At 40.3% G+C, this 18,201-nt stretch overlaps 1 protein-coding gene across 3 annotated transcripts; it reads left to right on the top strand.

Annotated features, from left to right (window-relative positions):
* Positions 1-102: 102 nt before the first annotated feature.
* On the top strand, positions 103-17,289 carry kdm5bb (lysine (K)-specific demethylase 5Bb). Of its 3 annotated transcripts, none has more exons than XM_054775133.1 (28): positions 103-444; positions 1,703-1,780; positions 2,124-2,246; positions 2,320-2,490; positions 2,885-2,941; positions 4,524-4,691; positions 4,783-4,876; positions 4,988-5,109; positions 6,760-6,918; positions 9,167-9,286; positions 9,359-9,517; positions 9,649-9,830; positions 9,914-10,076; positions 10,153-10,272; positions 10,683-10,877; positions 11,496-11,677; positions 11,785-11,909; positions 12,042-12,192; positions 12,288-12,402; positions 12,495-12,850; positions 13,550-13,688; positions 13,762-13,941; positions 14,014-14,175; positions 14,959-15,444; positions 15,532-15,616; positions 15,724-15,926; positions 16,023-16,277; positions 16,471-17,289. In XM_054775133.1, the coding sequence occupies exons 1-28, from the start codon at positions 289-291 to the stop codon at positions 16,606-16,608; spliced, it is 4,644 nt and encodes a 1,547-aa protein (XP_054631108.1). In that variant the 5' UTR covers positions 103-288; the 3' UTR covers positions 16,609-17,289. The 3 variants fall into 3 exon arrangements, with proteins under 3 accessions (XP_054631108.1, XP_054631118.1, XP_054631126.1); XM_054775151.1 differs by lacking the exon at positions 103-444 and adding an exon at positions 507-613; XM_054775143.1 differs by lacking the exon at positions 2,885-2,941.
* The last annotated feature ends 912 nt before the right edge of the window (positions 17,290-18,201 follow it).

Here is an 18,201-nt window from a genome sequence, read left to right as displayed (position 1 = left end):
TTAAAGTGCAGACTTTGAGTAGACTGTCAAGCCATGAAGATATTATGAGCAACTGTTTGGTGTCTATTTTTTTGAGCGGACGTGCTCACTGCCTTGGAACATTCTCTCCACAGTGCGTGGATGTGCGTGTCAGCTGCCTCATCTCGTTTTGATGTCGACTAGCTGCCACTGGGCCTGTCAGTAAATAACGAAATAAACACATACGTGCGCGCGCGCGTACACACACACACCGAACACTCCGTTTGGAAGACGTGACCTGTGCTGTCGGAGCAACCGAGTCGGTCCGAAATGATGAGCCAGGCTCGGCCGGACGAGTTCAAGCCTCCTCCGGAGTGCCCGGTGTTCGAGCCCAGCTGGGAAGAATTTGCAGACCCGTATGCCTTCATCAATAAGATCCGTCCCATCGCTGAGAAAACGGGCATTTGCAAAGTCCGGCCGCCTCAGGTGAGTGTGCTCGCGGATGTTAAGAGGTCGCTTGGATGTGGATGCTAGACTCGGAGATGGAGCGACCACTGTGGGATTTAAAGGGACTGTTCAACATGGCGGATGAAAGGCTAGGTTCATTCTTTGTGCTGCCACGGCTAGCTGCTTCTCATTCGGCATCATTAGCACGGTAAGCAGCCTGCTTTGAGCTAGCGTAGACTTCTAACAAGTATTACAGACGTGTTTTAGGGGGTGTTTTGTCGTTAATCGCCGTGTGGCGACAAAGCCTCGGCGGTGCGTCTACTGACTCTTTGAGCTAGCAAGATAGTGCTGGCTAGCAGCTCCCAACCAACCTGTCATGATGTTGTAGCACACTGTGTTGCCATCGGCAGCTATGCGGAAGCCATCCTGCTGAGGTCGAGGGCATAATCGTAAAATACATATACTGTGCCACCATTTGGACCCGTATGTCTCCCTAGATTATTTGCTGAAGAGGATCACGATATGGTCAGCGTGTGATCCATCACTTGTCAGTTGGCAGATTATAAATTGAACAGTGGCTGTGCATTTATTCTTCAGGACGATGTCCATTAATAGGATGGTATAGGTTATTTTCAAACATTCTCTAATGGCAGAACAACAAGGACAACATGTTATGTAATCACACTTACCAATGTTGTTTAAAAAAAAACAAAACATTATGCCTTTTGGGATTTGAGGTGTAACTACTTGCATACAACATAACAATTTTGACTGGACGTCATTATGATTGCTTTAAAACGAGCAGATGTCCATGCATGAGCTTGTCTTGTAGGGTGTTGTCCTCCATGTTGGCTTTGTGGTAAGCTGGCCTACTGACTGAGTCTTCCATCTGGCCATTTTGTATGCCAGTGGGGGATGTAGGCTACTGACTTGTAACAAAAACTTGGGGCCTCCCCTTTTGTGACCGATCATCTTTATTGTAAGCACCGAGCTCATATTTTTCTGCGTTACAAAACCCAACAAGATCACTGTGTTCCCCTCTTGTCAACAGGCCTTAGTATTGTGTCAAACTGGACATGCATCTTTAGTAGTTTACATGCCCGATTTGAGTTTTGTTTAGGGTGAAGAAGTTTTAAAAGAAAGGTGAAAAGCCCTTTAGGTACAGTATCATGAAATTAAATACTAAAATATAAAAATACTATTTCAATTGACTCATACAAATAAAAAAACATGCCCTTCTTTCATATACACTTCCAGACAAAGGCTGATGTGCTGTTATGCTTCTGTTGCCGTTTAGGGTTGGCAGCCTCCGTTTGCTTGCGATATTGACAGGCTTCATTTTGTTCCTCGCATTCAGAGACTCAATGAACTGGAGGTGAGTTTGCATATATTTAGTCAGAACTGTTTCAGGTGTTTTTAACTTTCTTGATTTCCTGTCATCCAATTACTGTATGCTTTGTAAGTGTATGTGGGGATACAATAAAGAATAATAATCTTACCATATTGTTTGACAACTAAAAATGCACGGTGGAATCAAGACAAACTAAGAAAAAAATGAGATCCAGAAAGCCCAGCTGTATATTTAAATAGAAAATGAATGACCATAACATTTTATTGGGTTAAAGGCAGCCTTTGCTCAAAGATGTGTGGCAGCCATTTTTCTTGGCTAGGTTAATAGTTTGAAATTAACTGATGTGATTGCCTCTATGTCCTCCCAGGCTCAGACCAGAGTCAAGCTCAATTTTTTGGACCAGATTGCCAAATTCTGGGATTTGCAGGGATGTGCCCTGAAGATTCCCCACGTGGACAGGAAGATTTTGGATTTATACCAGCTAAATAAGGTAAGTCATATAACTTGGCCTTGCAGAACTGTTTTAATTGCCTCACTAACCTCCCCATCACTGTCATGGCCAGCTGGTAGCAGACGAAGGTGGATTTGACATTGTCTGTCGGGACAGACGATGGACCAAGATTGCGATGCAGATGGGCTTTGCCCCCGGTAAAGCAGTTGGCTCGCACTTGCGAGGACATTATGAGAAAACGCTCTACCCCTACAATCTCTTTCAGAGTGGCGCAAACCTGCTGGTAAGTCAAACACCGAAAGCATATTTTATTCCTTATGAAACATAGCTACGCTATACTATATTTGAAAACCATTTAATCCAGTCACTTGTTTAATCGTGCCATGTCGGACATTTGTGTTTCACTTTCTTTTCACTTTCTAGCCATGTGATCTGGTTAGATAATGCTTTCATATCATGTGCAGGGAAACATTGTTTTAGTGTTTGTGTGCTATTTTATTCACTTTTACCCTTTTTGATTTTGTTGTCTGATGCCTAATTATTAATTATGTAAATATGTACAGTATATATGTTATCATGCAAGAGAGCTCATGCAAGATCATTGGATTGGTGCCACGTGACCTCCTGGGGCAGGTCACGCTAAATTGTTTAATTACATAAGCTCTCTCTTGCCTCAGGCACCAGAGGCAGCTTCCAAACTGATGCGTTTGGAGGCTGATCCTGAGCTTGAAAAGGTATGTTTGTGTCATATTATGAAGACGCTTAATTAACAAGATGCATTTTCATCTGTGGCTGGGTTATACAGTCTACTGCTTGCAGAAATACCGGGAATGTTATTTTAATGCTGACATGACTTCATAGAACTTGTTTCACCTGCTTAAGTGAGTCTACCTCATAGCACTTATCAGGATACCAATGTTACTGTGGCAGGTAAACCGTATATTTTGAAAAAGATAAATCAGTCTAAATATAAGTATATTCTATTTATTTGAGGCTCAAATACATTTCTCTGCATTTTTTCAGCTCAATTTTATTGTCTTCTAGGTTGGCATGTTGCTTCTTTTCTTTCTGTGCTCTCTGATTAAGTCGCACTATAACCACATCCTACTTTTGACCTTTCTGCCTTTTGACTGCTGAATTACATTGTTGCAGGAAGCCAGGGGTGTCCAAACTTTTTCCACTGAGGGCTGTATACTGAAAAACGAAAGGATGCAAGGGCCACTTTGATATTTTGTAAACCAACACACTTAACACATGTAGATATGCTAAGAGGGTATATATAATTCAACTCCGTAATATTGTGTTTTTTCTCTTAATATTTTGACGTTATTCTCCTAAAATTATAGCTGCTTTTCATTTGTCTTTTAGTTTTTCAACAATTTAAACTTTCTTCTTGTAAATTTTCTCCTCGTAATGATGACTTTATTATTAGTAGTAGTAGTATTCCCATAATATTTTGACTTTATTCCTGTAATACTACGATTTTTTTTCCCCAATCCAATTTTTCAAAAATTACAACTTTATTTTATTTCTCATAATATTATGACTTTTCAAAAATAACTTTTCAAAAATAAATTTTTTCTTTCATACTTCAACTCAATGCAACTAAAATTCCATTATTTTTCCTCATGATATTACAAGTTTATTCCTGTAAAATTGCTACTTTTTTCACAGTCTACGACTTCCTTTCTCAATATTTTTACTTTATTCTTGTAAAATTGTAGCTGTTTTTTGTTGTTTTCTAACAATTTCAACTTTCTTCTTGTAAATGTTTTTTCTCATAATTTTGGCTTTATTCCCATAATATTGTTGACTTAATTCTTGGAACTTTGTAACTTTTTTCGTAACCTAATTCTCCAAAAATTGCAACTTCGTTCATTATTTAGTTTGTTTCATAATATTACGACTTTTAAAAAATAACATCTTCTTTTCTTTAATATTTCAACAGTATGAAACTAAAATACAGTATGTTTCCGCATAATGTGTTATCTTTGCAAAATTACAACTTTTTGTCATTAGATTACAATCTTTTTCTCTTAATATTTTGACTTTGATTTTTAAATTTTTGCTTTTTTAAAATATTTTTTTTAAGTATTCTTGTTAGAATGTGCCGCGAGCCAATAAAAAAGCAGCCCCAAATTGGCCCCCAGGCCGCATTTTGGACACCCCTGATCTAAGATAATATAAGATGATCAGTTTCTGCCATTTTGACCTCACATTTACTGCACATTGCTACAATAAAAGCTGCTTTCTAATATTGTCGCCCTTTTAATAACCACTGAACTATAGTTCTGACATCTGCATTATTTGCTTCAGTGTGTTCAAAAGCCAGTCCAGCTAGCAGAGAGAGAAGAACAGAAAGTAGAAAGTTTGGAGCAGGTTGACAGCAAGGAGCTCTTGCTGCAGGATCCAGCACTACGGCAGCCCATTCAGACGCCCGAGTCTTGCCCCAGCGCTCGCAGAGGAAAGCGCATGAAGTCTGAGGTGGGGACTGTTCACTAAAATGTGCAACTTTGCAGACTCTCCACACAGATTTAGTTGTTTCAAATTGCCTGTATCTTTGCCTTTTTAATAGTCAATCTGTGTGAAGATTGAACCAGGCGAGCCAGGTGACAGTCGGCCGAACTTGAGGAGGAGAATGGGCTCTTTTGTTGCTAAGCCCGAACCAGGTGAGGCTCTAGAACACACAATCGAAGACAACCCAATAAGTGCCTGTACTGCAGTGGTTCTTTTGACAGGTGTTGGCTTATGGCTCACTGGTGTTTCCGGCTGTCTTGCAGAGAGAGAGATTCCCATTCTAGTGAATCAGGAGCCAGTTGAAAGCAAGGAACAAATAATTGAAGCAGCAGATAAATTCAAGCAACGCTACAAGAAATACATCCCCCCTGTTCCTCCAAGCCCAGTCAGTACAATCTCCCTCTCTTGAATCTCTGTATTTATTTTAGTTTAATCTATCATTACCTCTAGGGATGTCCTGATCCAATCTTCAGGATCGGGATCGGCTGCCGATCTGCTGTATAAAATCGGTGCTGTGAAAATCGGATAATATTGGCTTCCACCACGAGATCGGGACGATCCGGTTGCCGTGTCACGTTCGTAACTCGCTGGTTGCTTATTATAGTGACCGCACAAACACTACTAAACATGTAGAAATGGCGGCAAAAAACCTTGGAAACTCCTATGTTGCGGAGCGTGAATGGAAGCAAGCAGGGTTCGTTTAGTTTAACTAGTGCAGCTGTGTGTACAGTATGTGTTTGTGCGCGAGCGACTCAGGCTGGATGAGTACATGTATATTAGATGAGTATATTTTCACTGTTTTACTGCTTAGATGTAAGGACCATTTTATATTTCCCACTGATGACGTGCAGGTTCTGAGTGATTTATTCTTGTTTATTCTTGTACCCAGCGCGCATCAACCGTCAATTGCCATTCTCAACACACACACAACACATTCCGGCCTTTCAAATATGAGCGCTCTTTGTCACATTTGTCTAATTGTGTAAACGAAATAAGGGTGTCATTAAAACATCTTACATTAAAAACGAGATTGGAATTAAATCTGTGACTACATCTTCCTTAATCACAAGCACGGGCATTACAGTTTGTGATTTTGTAACAATATGTTCTGAGGCTGACATCCCATTAGAAAAGTTAGATAAGCTACATCCATTTCTCAATTACTGGACAAAATGGGCCAATAATGCATTGCATCAATAAATGTAAGGATTTTGGCATTTTATTCACTAACCCAAATAGCACACACTCCAAGGGTTAAAAAAAAAAAAATTTAAAAACTGAGAAAACGGAATTTGGGAAAACATAAAAGAGATTTCATAGGGCCCTGAGAGAGTTTGTTAAAAAAAAATCTTATTCTAAATTACACCACAAATTGATCTATAACCATGTCAAATGATTAGTCCTACCCTAAAAGTATTTTGCACACCCATTTTTCCCAATATTATCTTTTATTGGATTAGGGACCTGACTCAGAGGTTTGTTACAAAAGCCAAACAATATTGTTGGTCATGCTGTGTCATAAAAAAAGTAAATTCAGCAATACTTTCTTTGCATTATTTTAATGCTTTGAAGACCCATTTTCATAACCATATTCAATTCCACAAAATCATGTTTGTAACAAAAGCTTATTATTAAAAAAAACAAACAAAACAAAAAAAAATCTGATCAGAAGCCAAAAAATGTGAATCAGGACATCCCTAATTACCACCCAACAACAGAATTGCATTTCTCTCTATTATCAAGTTTTTAGAGCTCTAGTCATCATTCATCATCAATTTGTAATATTTAAAAGAAGAAACAAAAATGTCTAGAATAACTAGCAGAAATGCATTGAATTATGAATAATTCAGTGTCGAGCAAAGAAGATTTTGTTCAAATTGGAATGTGACATCTGAAAGAATATTTTTCTCACATTAAAAACGATAAAAAATGAAAAGAAATAACGTTCCAGACCCTTCTTAGGGATTACTAATGTGTTATGAATCACCAGTACTGCTGCGGCAGATTCATTAGGAGCCTTTACTGCATTCTCCAGGTGGACCTGGTTGTCTGTCTGGTGTGTGGCAGTGGGGGAGACGAAGACCGCCTGTTGCTATGTGATGGCTGTGACGACAGCTACCACACTTTCTGCCTCATCCCCCCTCTACATGACGTCCCCAGGGGAGACTGGAGGTGCCCCAAGTGCCTGGCTCAGGTGAAGTTAATTGATGACAGATGCAAATTGTTTTGTTTTAATCAGCAATCTAAGTAAACAATGACATAGAATATACACTCATAACGGTGTACAGAAATCCCTTGTTTCCGTGGTTAACTCAATACCAAAGACTGATTTATACATTTTTTAAAAACCGAACGCCCGATCCCAAAAACGGGTTTTGTAAGCCACCTTTTTTCTGTGAGAGGCAAAAACAGGTGATGACGCAACTGTACACTAATAGATGTCAATTTTAGAGCAGTTCTAAGCCATAAAAACGGCCACAATGTGGCAGAAGTGAATTTCATAAAAGCTCGGCATGTGAATTTGAATGGAAAAAACCTACATGACAGCAGGAAGTGGAAGAAGGAGGAGGGTAGCGTGTAGGGACATTTTTAACGCGTGTACACACAGTTTAGTTCCAAATGTGAAAATTGTAAATAGTTCATGGTGTTATGTTTGTAATTAAATTGTTATTTTGATGTAAAACAACCAATTTTTGTGTTGTTAATGTTGTGGTAGATTTGTTTAGATATTTTGAAACGTAACTTTTTAGAAAAAGCTGGTTTTCTTCCGTTTTTAGTTGGCAACTGATATTTTCATGAAACTTACCTATGTTCTACTGCTGATTACTAAAGAACGGAAAAAACAACAGTAGAACGGTAGAAACAAACTTCTTTTCTTTCTTTCTTTTGGTAGGTTCCATGTTTATATACCCATAGAACACAGTATTTTGTGTGCCTTGAAAGATAGCTAAAAATAATTTCAAATGGCCAGTACAGAAGGAATTGTCTTTTGAAAAATGGCTGGGATTGAATGACCTAATTGGTTCCAGACCCGGCTGATAAGTGAATTTCAGAGAAGTAGGATTCCTTCTTTATAAATGAAATATTTTCGTAATTATAGCATAGAAAACCTGTTAATCATCTTGTAAATACGATTTTTAACATTATTAGAGCTGATATAGTCACCTTGGCTTGGCTCGTATTATCCAATATAGTAGATATAATCGGAGAAAATAAGCAATTTAACACATAAATAAAACTTCCACCCGTGTGTCGCAGTAAATGTGTTACCTAGTGCCCGCTGTTTGTGCGATCAAGTTTGGTGCTTGTGTTACTGAACAATTACTGACACCTAGTGACCAATGTAGAATACTACATTCACAATTAGAACGCGTCTTCTGCCTCGTATTTATATTTTAGTTCATTTAGTTAGTTAATTTAGCCATTTTTAAGCTTGAAAATACTTAAATTAGGCAAAAGTATGTCAAATTTGCTTAAATATGCAAACAGCATGATTTGTTAATATATGTTTGAAAAAACCGTGATTAGAGTAAAGCCACAAAATTCAAACCGCAGTGTGGCGAGGGAGACTGTAATACTATACAGTAGTACCTCAGTTTTTGTCATTAATCCATTCCAAAGGGTCTGTCGAAAACTGAATACATTTTTAATAATGTACATCCAATTAATCAGTTCAAGACACCCAAAAATATTAACACAAACCACATTGTTTAGACAATAATTTCAGTTCTACACTCAGAAAACAATGCGAAATACATACAAATGGCAAATTACATGGATAAATTAACATTTAATATCACTTTTACCTTTTGTTGGAGACACTTGTTGTTAAAGATGACGATGAGTGGTGAGGGGAAGGGATAGCCACATGGACACCCGCCTTTGTGGTTTGCTACGACTTCTTTCTTGAATTCAATAGTGTTTCTCATCGTCCTTATCAACCTGCTGGCATTTGCAACTTTCTCTGGCCCCTTGGTGGGTTATTTTGTAGCCTTTGCAGACTTGTGGTGTAACTGTATTATTTAACAAAGAATTACAGAGTCAAACAGTGTTGATGTCATAGGGGCAACGGAGCTGGAGGACAATGACTTCCGGGTGGGAGTAGAGAGTAGGCTAACAGGCACATTTTGTCATAAAAGTCACGTTATGAGCACAGTTGGACTTGCGCAACACGACAAGACTCAGTCACCGGCACGTGGAATGCTTTGTTTGAGCAGTCAGTTTCGCGGAATGGGCAACGGACTGGTTTGTTAGGCGCGGTGTTTGGCCGCACGACAAGAGAGGCAGTGTACAAAAATGAGACATACCTGTATTTGCAATTATTTTCTTTGAAAACCGGGGTGTATGAAAACAGAGGTAATACTGCATCTGTGTGTGTGTGTGTGTGTGTGTGTGTGTAATTAATTTAGTTATTTATTTCTCCACATTTCTTATTCTTTCAGGAGTGCAACAAACCTCATGAAGCATTTGGCTTTGAGCAGGCTTACAGAGACTATTCCCTGCGTGCTTTTGGGCAAATGGCCGATGCATTCAAATCAGATTATTTTAATATGCCAGTTCATGTAAGTAGAACACTAACAAAATCAAGAAATATAAATCCCCAAAGTAATTGTTTCTGTTGATGTATCTTGCAGATGGTTCCTACAGAGCTGGTGGAAAAAGAGTTCTGGCGCTTAGTGGGAGCCATCGAGGAGGATGTTACTGTTGAATATGGAGCAGATATAGCTTCAAAAGAGTTTGGGAGTGGATTCCCCATTCCTAATGGAAAGTTTAAGGTTTCTCCTGCTGATGAGGTAAACTGCTCATCATGTAGCTCACATCACACAAAACATAAATGGATTGAAAACAAGGTCATGCAATGGATCAGATATGATGGTTATGTCTAGTTATTTGATTATTGATCTGTGTCTGTTGTCCCATGTAGAAATACCTCAAGTGTGGGTGGAACCTCAACAACTTGGCAATGATGAATCCATCCGTACTCACTCATGTCACAGCGGACATCTGCGGAATGACATTGCCCTGGCTCTATGTTGGCATGTGCTTCTCCTCCTTTTGTTGGCACATCGAGGACCATTGGAGCTACTCAATCAACTACCTGCATTGGTACAAAAACATCTGCAAAGGGTGATGTGGAAATGACTTTACATCCTTTATTTATGGTTCATGTATATTTTATTCACTCAAAGGGGGGAACCCAAAACATGGTATGGAGCTCCCGGTTTTGCTGCAGAGCAGCTCGAGGGGGTGATGAGGAAACTGGCTCCAGAGCTGTTCGAGTCTCAGCCCGACCTGTTGCACCAGCTTGTCACCATCATGAACCCCAACACCCTGATGGCTCACGGTGTCCCAGTATGTGTTTGTACAGTTGTAACACGGCACAGATAATCTTATGAAACGTATCCTCATTTTTTTGTTTCTCTGTCAGATTTATAGAACAAACCAGTGTGCTGGTGAGTTTGTTGTCACGTTTCCCAGAGCCTACCACAGTGGCTTCAATCAAGGCTTTAACTTTGCAGAGGCAGTCAACTTTTGCACTGTTGACTGGGTAAGAGCTGTGTACTGTGCCTCACCTTCTGACTTTTTTCTGCAGTTTATTGTCCGATCAGCAAGAATAATTATGTCACACATTCAGATTAAAGACATAACACAGGCTGTAGAAGGTCATGGTGTATAATAAATCTTTGTGCAAACATAGTGTTTGCGACATGCTGAGAAAGGGCTTGTTGCTGCTTCTGCCTCACGCCCGGTTTGTGCCCTATATTTGATCGGGAAATGCACACACTCAGGTATTTTTACCTTTTAAGAAAATATTAAAAGGCTCTGCCTCACCTGGCTCCCCTGACTGCACGTCACTGATTTTTGTTCAAAAAAGGCCACCAATCTAACCTGTCAGTTTAATTTCATGGAGAGACATGTACCAGGCAAACCATTTCTCTTATCTTTCTGTAATTCCAGATGCCTCTTGGAAGACAATGTGTTGACCACTATCGCATGTTACACCGGTACAATGTTTTCTCCCATGATGAGATGGTGTGCAACATGGCAGCAAAAGCAGACACCCTTGATGTGGTCCTGGCATCTGCTGTCCACAAGGATATGGGCATTATGATCCTGGAAGAGAAAGAACTGAGGGAAAAAGTGACAAAAATGGTAAAGTAGAAATAGTTACCTGCTGGGGGTGTCACGAGACACACGATACACAAGATTGTGTCTACGAGAACGAGGCAAGATGAGATTTTAACATTACTTTTACGAAAAGTACAATGAAAAAATGTAAAAAATATATGGCAGTATACAGGGTATTGCAATCTACTAATTTAATTTCTACTACGTTACACTCTTCTGAACTCAGTGTGTATGCTAGCAGCCCCGCCTCCAACCCACCGAGACAAGAGGCTGCATTACTGACAAAAGGGCTCACTCTGTTCATGCCGTTGCTCAATGGAACAAACGCGCCAAGGTGCGGAAACCAATGCACAGAGTGAACTCTCTTCCTGACTGTTTGGAGGCGAGAGATAAGCAAAACAGAAACTCATGCACATGGCAATGTTTTGAGCCTGGCAAAATTATCCAGTTCAGTTTCATTTATTGTGTCAGTAATTAATTTATTTTTTATCATCCCAAGCGTAGTACCCACAAGACATTTTTTTTCTGAACGAGAAATCTTGTCACGTTTTAATCTCGTGAGATCTTGTGACACCCGTATTAACTGCTGATCAAACATGCCCCTCAATAATAATCACACTGATTTGACCCTCACATTTTCAGGGAGTAGTCCACTGGCAGGAGGCAAAATACGATAATCTCCAGGACGACGAACGACAGTGCATCAAGTGCCGGACTACCTGTTACTTGTCTGCCATCACCTGTACATGTAGCCCAGGAGTGCTGGTCTGTCTGCATCACATCAGCGACCTCTGCTCCTGCCCAGTCACCAACTACACACTGAAGTAAGTCCCACAGGACCCACAGCAAGCTCAGATGGCAAGCTAAGATGAGTATAATTAATAACGTGGCTTCTAACTAAATGTGTGAATATAAAATTTTCCTCTTGTAGTTATAGATACGCACTGGAGGACCTGTTACCCATGATGAATGCTGTGCAACAGCGAGCTGAACAGTATGATGAATGGGCTTCTCGTGTGTCAGAGACTGTAGAGGCTAAACTGGAAAAGAAAAAAGGTAAGCCAAAGAAAAGCAAAAATGCATTTGGCCAGTCCAAATCACAAGCACTAAAAATGATGAATAACAAGAACATGGATCATTTATGTGTGAATGTGTTGGACTGTGATTACCAAGGTTTTCTTTCCTCAGGCCTGCCAGTCTTTCGCTCTCTTCTCGCTGAATCAGAATCCAAGCTGTTCCCCGACAATGACCTGCTGCGTCGGCTGCGTCTGGTCACCCAAGATGCAGAAAAGTGCTCCTCGGTGGCGCAGCAGCTGTTGAACGGAAAGAGGCAGACCAGGTAACATTATTTAAAAGATGCTGCTTGTATAATGGACCTTTTACATTTGTTATATCAAGTATGGCTAAAGAGGTTGATTGGAAACTATTCCCAAGGTATCAGTGTGGCAGTGGGAAATCCCGCAGTCAACTGACTGTGGAGGAGCTGAGTTCATTTGTAAGGCAACTGTATAACCTCTCCTGCAGCCTCCCTCAAGCCCCCTTGTTGAAGGTAGGTTCAGGTTCACGGAGCCAGGTCATACTCCTGCTACAACAGTTTGCCCTCAGAGTATTGCTCACTATGTTTGAATGTGTGTTTTGTAGGTACTCTTGAATCGCATTGAAGACTTCCAGCAACACAGCGAGAAGGTCCTTGCAGACAAGATGCCCAGTGTTGCCGAGATCCAGAACCTATTAGATGTCAGCTTTGACTTTGACGTGGATCTGCCTGAGCTGCCTCGCTTAAGGGAGAGGCTAGAGCAGGCCCGCTGGCTAGAGGGGGTGGAGCAAGCCAGTATCCAGCCTGCAACACTGACTTTGGAAACCATGCGAAGGCTCATAGACCAGGGCGTGGGCCTGGCACCGCACTCAACCGTGGAAAAAGCCATGGCACGCCTTCAGGAGCTTCTGACAGTGTCAGAACATTGGGAGGACAAGGCGAGCAGTCTTCTGAAATCCAGGTAAAGGCTGCTGATCAAATGACGCGTCATGGTGTTTATATCTATTTCCAAAGATGCAAAAACATCCAAGCTCCTAATTGTAGCTTTATTCAAAACCTTAATATCTTTCTTTGTTTTTACTAGTCATGTCTCACTTTCTGTCTGGGTCTTTGCACTTACTGTATTTGAATGATTTCATTTCACATCAGTGCTCCTGATTGTGCTTCATTGTAATTCCAGCTAGTGCAAAAAGCTGTGGCTAGAATATTCAACCAGATCAACAAAAAGTGAGCATTACGTTTAGTTCCGCCCCTCATTCCACTCGTGCTGTTCAGCATTTACTGTCACAATTCGCTTTTAATGGCATGGCTATGAAGAATGTGCATCTCTCCATCTTAACTTAGAGCTTAAACTTTACATTTTTCAAAAGTGATGTTCTTTGCCATGCATAGTTGCCATGCTGAGTTTCATTCTGTTAAAATTTGCAAACACATTTATTCTCATGGGGGGAAATTTCATACACTGAAGTCTTAGTTTTGAAAACAACAATTTTGTGACCAAAATCTTTTCAACGTGTTTTGTCTTTGAACAATACATTTCCTGTGTGGAATGAAGACAATGCAGCGACAGTTCTCTTGATGAATGTGATCTTGGAAACCATTTTGTCCACTTTTTTTCCCCCTGCAGTGTTTCATTATATAATATTTTACTGCCCAACAGACCACCTCACTCCATTGAGACCCTTTGTGCTGCTGCTGAGGAGGCGTCTGGAATCTCAGCTCACCTCCCAAATTGCCTTCTCCTGAAAGACACCATCAGAAAAGCTCAAGAATGGCTTCAGGAAGCTGAGCAACTTCAGGTCAGGACACACTTGACTATTATATTTTTACATTTTTTGCATGTGTAACCCATGAGAACTTGTTGTTTTTCAGGCTAACGATTGCATACTAATGGTGGAAAATTTATCTAACATGGTGTTACGAGGACAAGCCATTCAAATCCACCTGGAGCCCTTGGATAGACTGGAGTCTTTAATGGCAGAGGTACAAGACTGGAAAGAATCTGCTGCTTTAGTTTTCCTTCAGAAAGACACTGCCCATTCCCTGCTTGAGGTAAAACACTAAAAAATGGTTATTGTAGCCACAAAAAGACAGGATGCCTTACTCTTGCGTTCTTCATCACAGGTTCTGTGTCCAAGATGTGAGGTTGGAAATGAAGGCTCTCCTAAGAGGAAGGCCAAGAAAGGGAAGGAATCGCCTAAAAGTAATAAGAAGAAACCTCTGAGACTCAACACTGCCAATGACGTAGAGAAAGCTCTTTCAGACGCCAAGGATTCAGCCTCTGCTGTGAGTTGTAGTAAACTACAAATATGGGTGGAAAAAGACTCAAAAACATACAGTTTATCCTCAAATAGTTGGCTACCCTTCTAATAAGACACTCAAGTAATTGTCGGGTGCATCGTCAACTTAATCACCTCAAATAGACGCCTCCTTTTTTCCCATCAGAAAAAAAATAAGTGCTGTCATTGGGTAAATCCTCTCTCCATCATCACCTCTGACACTTTTGTTTTCCTCACATTGTCGTATACCCAAGTAGCAGACAAGTTGGAGAGCTTCGTTAAAATAATTTAGCTGTATTCTTTCTCATACCAAGCCATTATAAGCGCGTTAAAGAGAAAGAAATCACTTAATAAAACATGCAAAAAAAATCATCACAGCCTTACAACAGGGGAACTTTAATATACATAGATGCCAGAGTGCTCACTCTTGACTACTTGTTTGCTCTGTTCAAGTAGGTGCAGAAAATTAAGTAGAGAACAATTAGTCATCCTTCAGCTGTACTTCATTATTGATGGGCATTAAGAATGAAAGGACACACAAATAGCAACTGCTTATGGGAAGCAGTTATACATTCCCTTGACAAAGCAACAGACAATAGCATGCTCAGCCATAAACAAGCATTTATACAAATGTCATGCTCTCAAATGGATGCCTTACTTCAAATAATGCTGTTACTTCCTACAGTTGAGTAATACATACTTAATACATGTTAAAAACACAGTTAAAATGCCTATTCCTTAAAATAAGTCATTCTTAAAATAACTAACCAACTTTTCTCTTCATTTTCAGTATGCAACTCTGGAGGATCTGCGGGTCAGGGAGATGGAGGCCATCTCTAATCTAAGAGTGGCAAATGAGTCAAAACTCCTCCCTACTGCAGACTGCATGGATTTGAAGGTGTGTGTCTGTCAGAAGATACTCATGGGAGCAATGTTGCAGTGCGAACTGTGCAGAGATGCCTTCCACAGCGTGTGTGTCAGGAGCCAATCAGACCTCAGTGAAACACCGCCATGGCTGTGTCCCCAGTGTCAGCGATCCAGAAAACCCTCGTTAGACAAAGTTCTCCCCCTAGTCTCTTCCCTGAGGCATCTGAAGGTTCGCCTGGCGGAGGGTGACGCACTGCACCACCTGGTTGAGAGGACAGTTAACTGGCAGCATCAAGCTCAAGAATTTCTACAGTCTTGCAATTTGACTGAACTGGAAAATGAAGCGGAATCACCCCCCACTTTGACCCGTTGTGCATCTGGCTCCACAGACACTTACAAGAACACTCAGGTCGCTCACTATCTCCTTGTGCCACTTTTGGGTTTGTATGTTGTCATTTTGAGTGATTCAAGGTTGTTACTTTGTTGTTTTTTACAGGCTCCTTGTTTGACTCCAGAGTGGAACAAGACAAATCCTGCTCAGACTGTCTTCTATACCGAGCAGAGATGCATCCCACTGCAGGGTCAGTGTCATGTTTCGCATTTACTGATAAAGTCTTAACACTTTTTCCTTCCCATTTCTGTATGTCTCATACTTGTGTTGTGTATGTTGTGTGTATTTGTCTGACAGGCTTGAGTCAGGACCTGGAGGAGCTGATGGTGGAAGGTCTCCTACTCCAAGTGTCATTACCAGAGGTCCAGACCCTCCACCATGTTTTATTGGACAGAGCCACAAGCCAGCACACAAACACTTGTGTGTCTCCACCGCAGGACGACCTCACGGACTGCGATCAACATATACAATTTAACTCTCAGGGAAAAAACCTCCACCAGGTACCACATTCAGCTATCAAATGATATGCCCTGTAAGACACGTTTTTAAGAAGAATATGTTTGTGTGTTTGCTAACTTGCTGTTTTGTTTTTTTAGGACGGTGACATGAGGGAACCTGTGTTTGTTCCACAGAAGAAATCAAAGAGGCATTTAGAGAGGGAAGCTGTAAATACCAAGGGGAGAGACAGAAAGCACTCTTACAAAAGACAGAAGATTAATAAAAAGCAATTACAGCGCAGACCAGCCTCAAACCTGTCCTCACCACGATCTGATATCTCACAGTCGGACGAGTCCGATGAAGACATGGCTATGTGTCCTGCAGAGATGTGTCAGCTTCCAGAGGGGGATGAGGTGGGGAATAATGTCAAAATGTATGAAGAAAAAAAAATATATATATATATTATATATATATATATATATATATATATATATTTTTTTTTTTTTTAAATTTAATTTTATTTATTTATTTAGTAATTAGTTTTATTTATTTATTTAGTAATGACGTTTTACAGTAATGTCTCAAAGACAGTGTTTCTTCCCGCAGGTGGACTGGGTCCAGTGTGACGGCAGCTGCAACCAGTGGTTTCACCAAATCTGTGTTGGTGTCACTGCTGAGATGGCGGAGAAGGAGGACTACATTTGTGTCCGATGTACACTGAGCAACAGACACAAGAGTAAATGAAGAGATTTTTCCCAAATGACAGTTGTTGAGGTGCCACTAGTCACACTCTGCCACATATGTCCAACCTTTTTGTAACAATGGTGCTATCTTCTCTTTCACTTGTTGTCCAGAACTATATTGTTTAGTTATTTTTCTTTTTTTCTATTTTTTACATACATATTATATATATATTTACTTCTTATGGATTGTTTGTGGCTGTCAAAATGGAAAAAAAAAATAACGCAGGATGTGATATGTACTTGCATGGGATGCCAGGAGTCTTACTTCAAACAAACCCAGTATAGTAAAGGTAAATGGTTGATCAAGGGTTATTATCTTCTTCTCTGGGGCCTCGTTGCATGCTTAGCAAAATTGAATTGAGTCAACTTTTTTCCTCTCTATCCCACCGTTTGTTTTTTAATTCCAATGTTTAGTACATGCATCTTAATATAATTATTCCCATTTTTGTAGAATAGGTTTATTTATCTCAGCAATAATTTGACATAAATGGGTCTACATCAAATTGTTAGTGCCATAGCAATGGTGTGATGTACAGAAAGCTACACAAGTGGATGGGTGGCAGCTGCAGAGTAGCAGGTTGAAGGGAAAGAATGCTCACGTGGCAGCGTGTAACTTGGTGTAGGATGCTCAGTGTGGACATGGCATAGTTTATATTGTGGAATAAATTCATTTTGTTCTATGGAGGAGTCTGTTTTAACCCTCAAGCACCACAATGAGAAAAGGTATGTTGGATGTAAATCTGACTACCATAGTTCTAAATACTGATCAATTTTTACACAAAAACCAGAAAACCAAAGAAGAGGAAGTAAAGAAAACGGCAGAACAAAGCAAACATCCAAATACACAGATTGGCTTGCCCCTATAATGTCCAAGTTTTGGAACGACATTATTAATTTAATATTTAAATATTAAAATCTTCTGGTGACCTCATGAGGGCTGTACTTTTAACTGTCAAAAGTTAAAAGGAAAAAAAGTTCAACTGCATTGCACAATCAACCAATAGTGGGCAGTATTTTACAAGATTATTTTTAGCAGGAATTAACAAGCACCAGAATCTATGTGATTGAATATGATTGTGGATTTGAGGTGCAAAACAAAGCTACTGTCAGGACAGTCTAGACTAAAATCTAACTTGTTTAATTACATAAATGCACTCCAATTTTTGAGGCGATTAACAACAATGGCACAGCAACTCATTACTGAGTCTGTTTGAAAATTTTATTTCCTTTTCAGGGCGTTTTTTTTTTTTTTTTTTTTTAAGCTTTGATCAGATGATGAACAGACTGAGCTGAATGGTTGTTTGCAGTAAACCACACAGACAAGGGCCCTCAGTCATGAGGGATGCCCGCTGCAACATCTGCACGTAAGCAACCGCCCTGCACCACTTGAAGCTCCAGTGTTCACTGAATGAAAAAGCCCCCCAGGTTCGATGGACACTCCTCCACTGTGCCGGGTAGAAAACATCTCAGGTGGGATCTCCTTGTCATGCCAGTAACATTGGAAGCCATCTGGACCGTCAATGTTACACTTTTTTCCACCTTACTGCACCCAACCTCCGCAGCAATGGCACGCTGCGACAGGCCTTGCTTATGC

This window comes from Dunckerocampus dactyliophorus, chromosome 1 (genome assembly GCF_027744805.1).
Source record: "Dunckerocampus dactyliophorus isolate RoL2022-P2 chromosome 1, RoL_Ddac_1.1, whole genome shotgun sequence".
Classification (NCBI taxonomy): domain Eukaryota; kingdom Metazoa; phylum Chordata; class Actinopteri; order Syngnathiformes; family Syngnathidae; genus Dunckerocampus; species Dunckerocampus dactyliophorus.
This window is presented reverse-complemented; position numbering and strand designations above follow the sequence as displayed.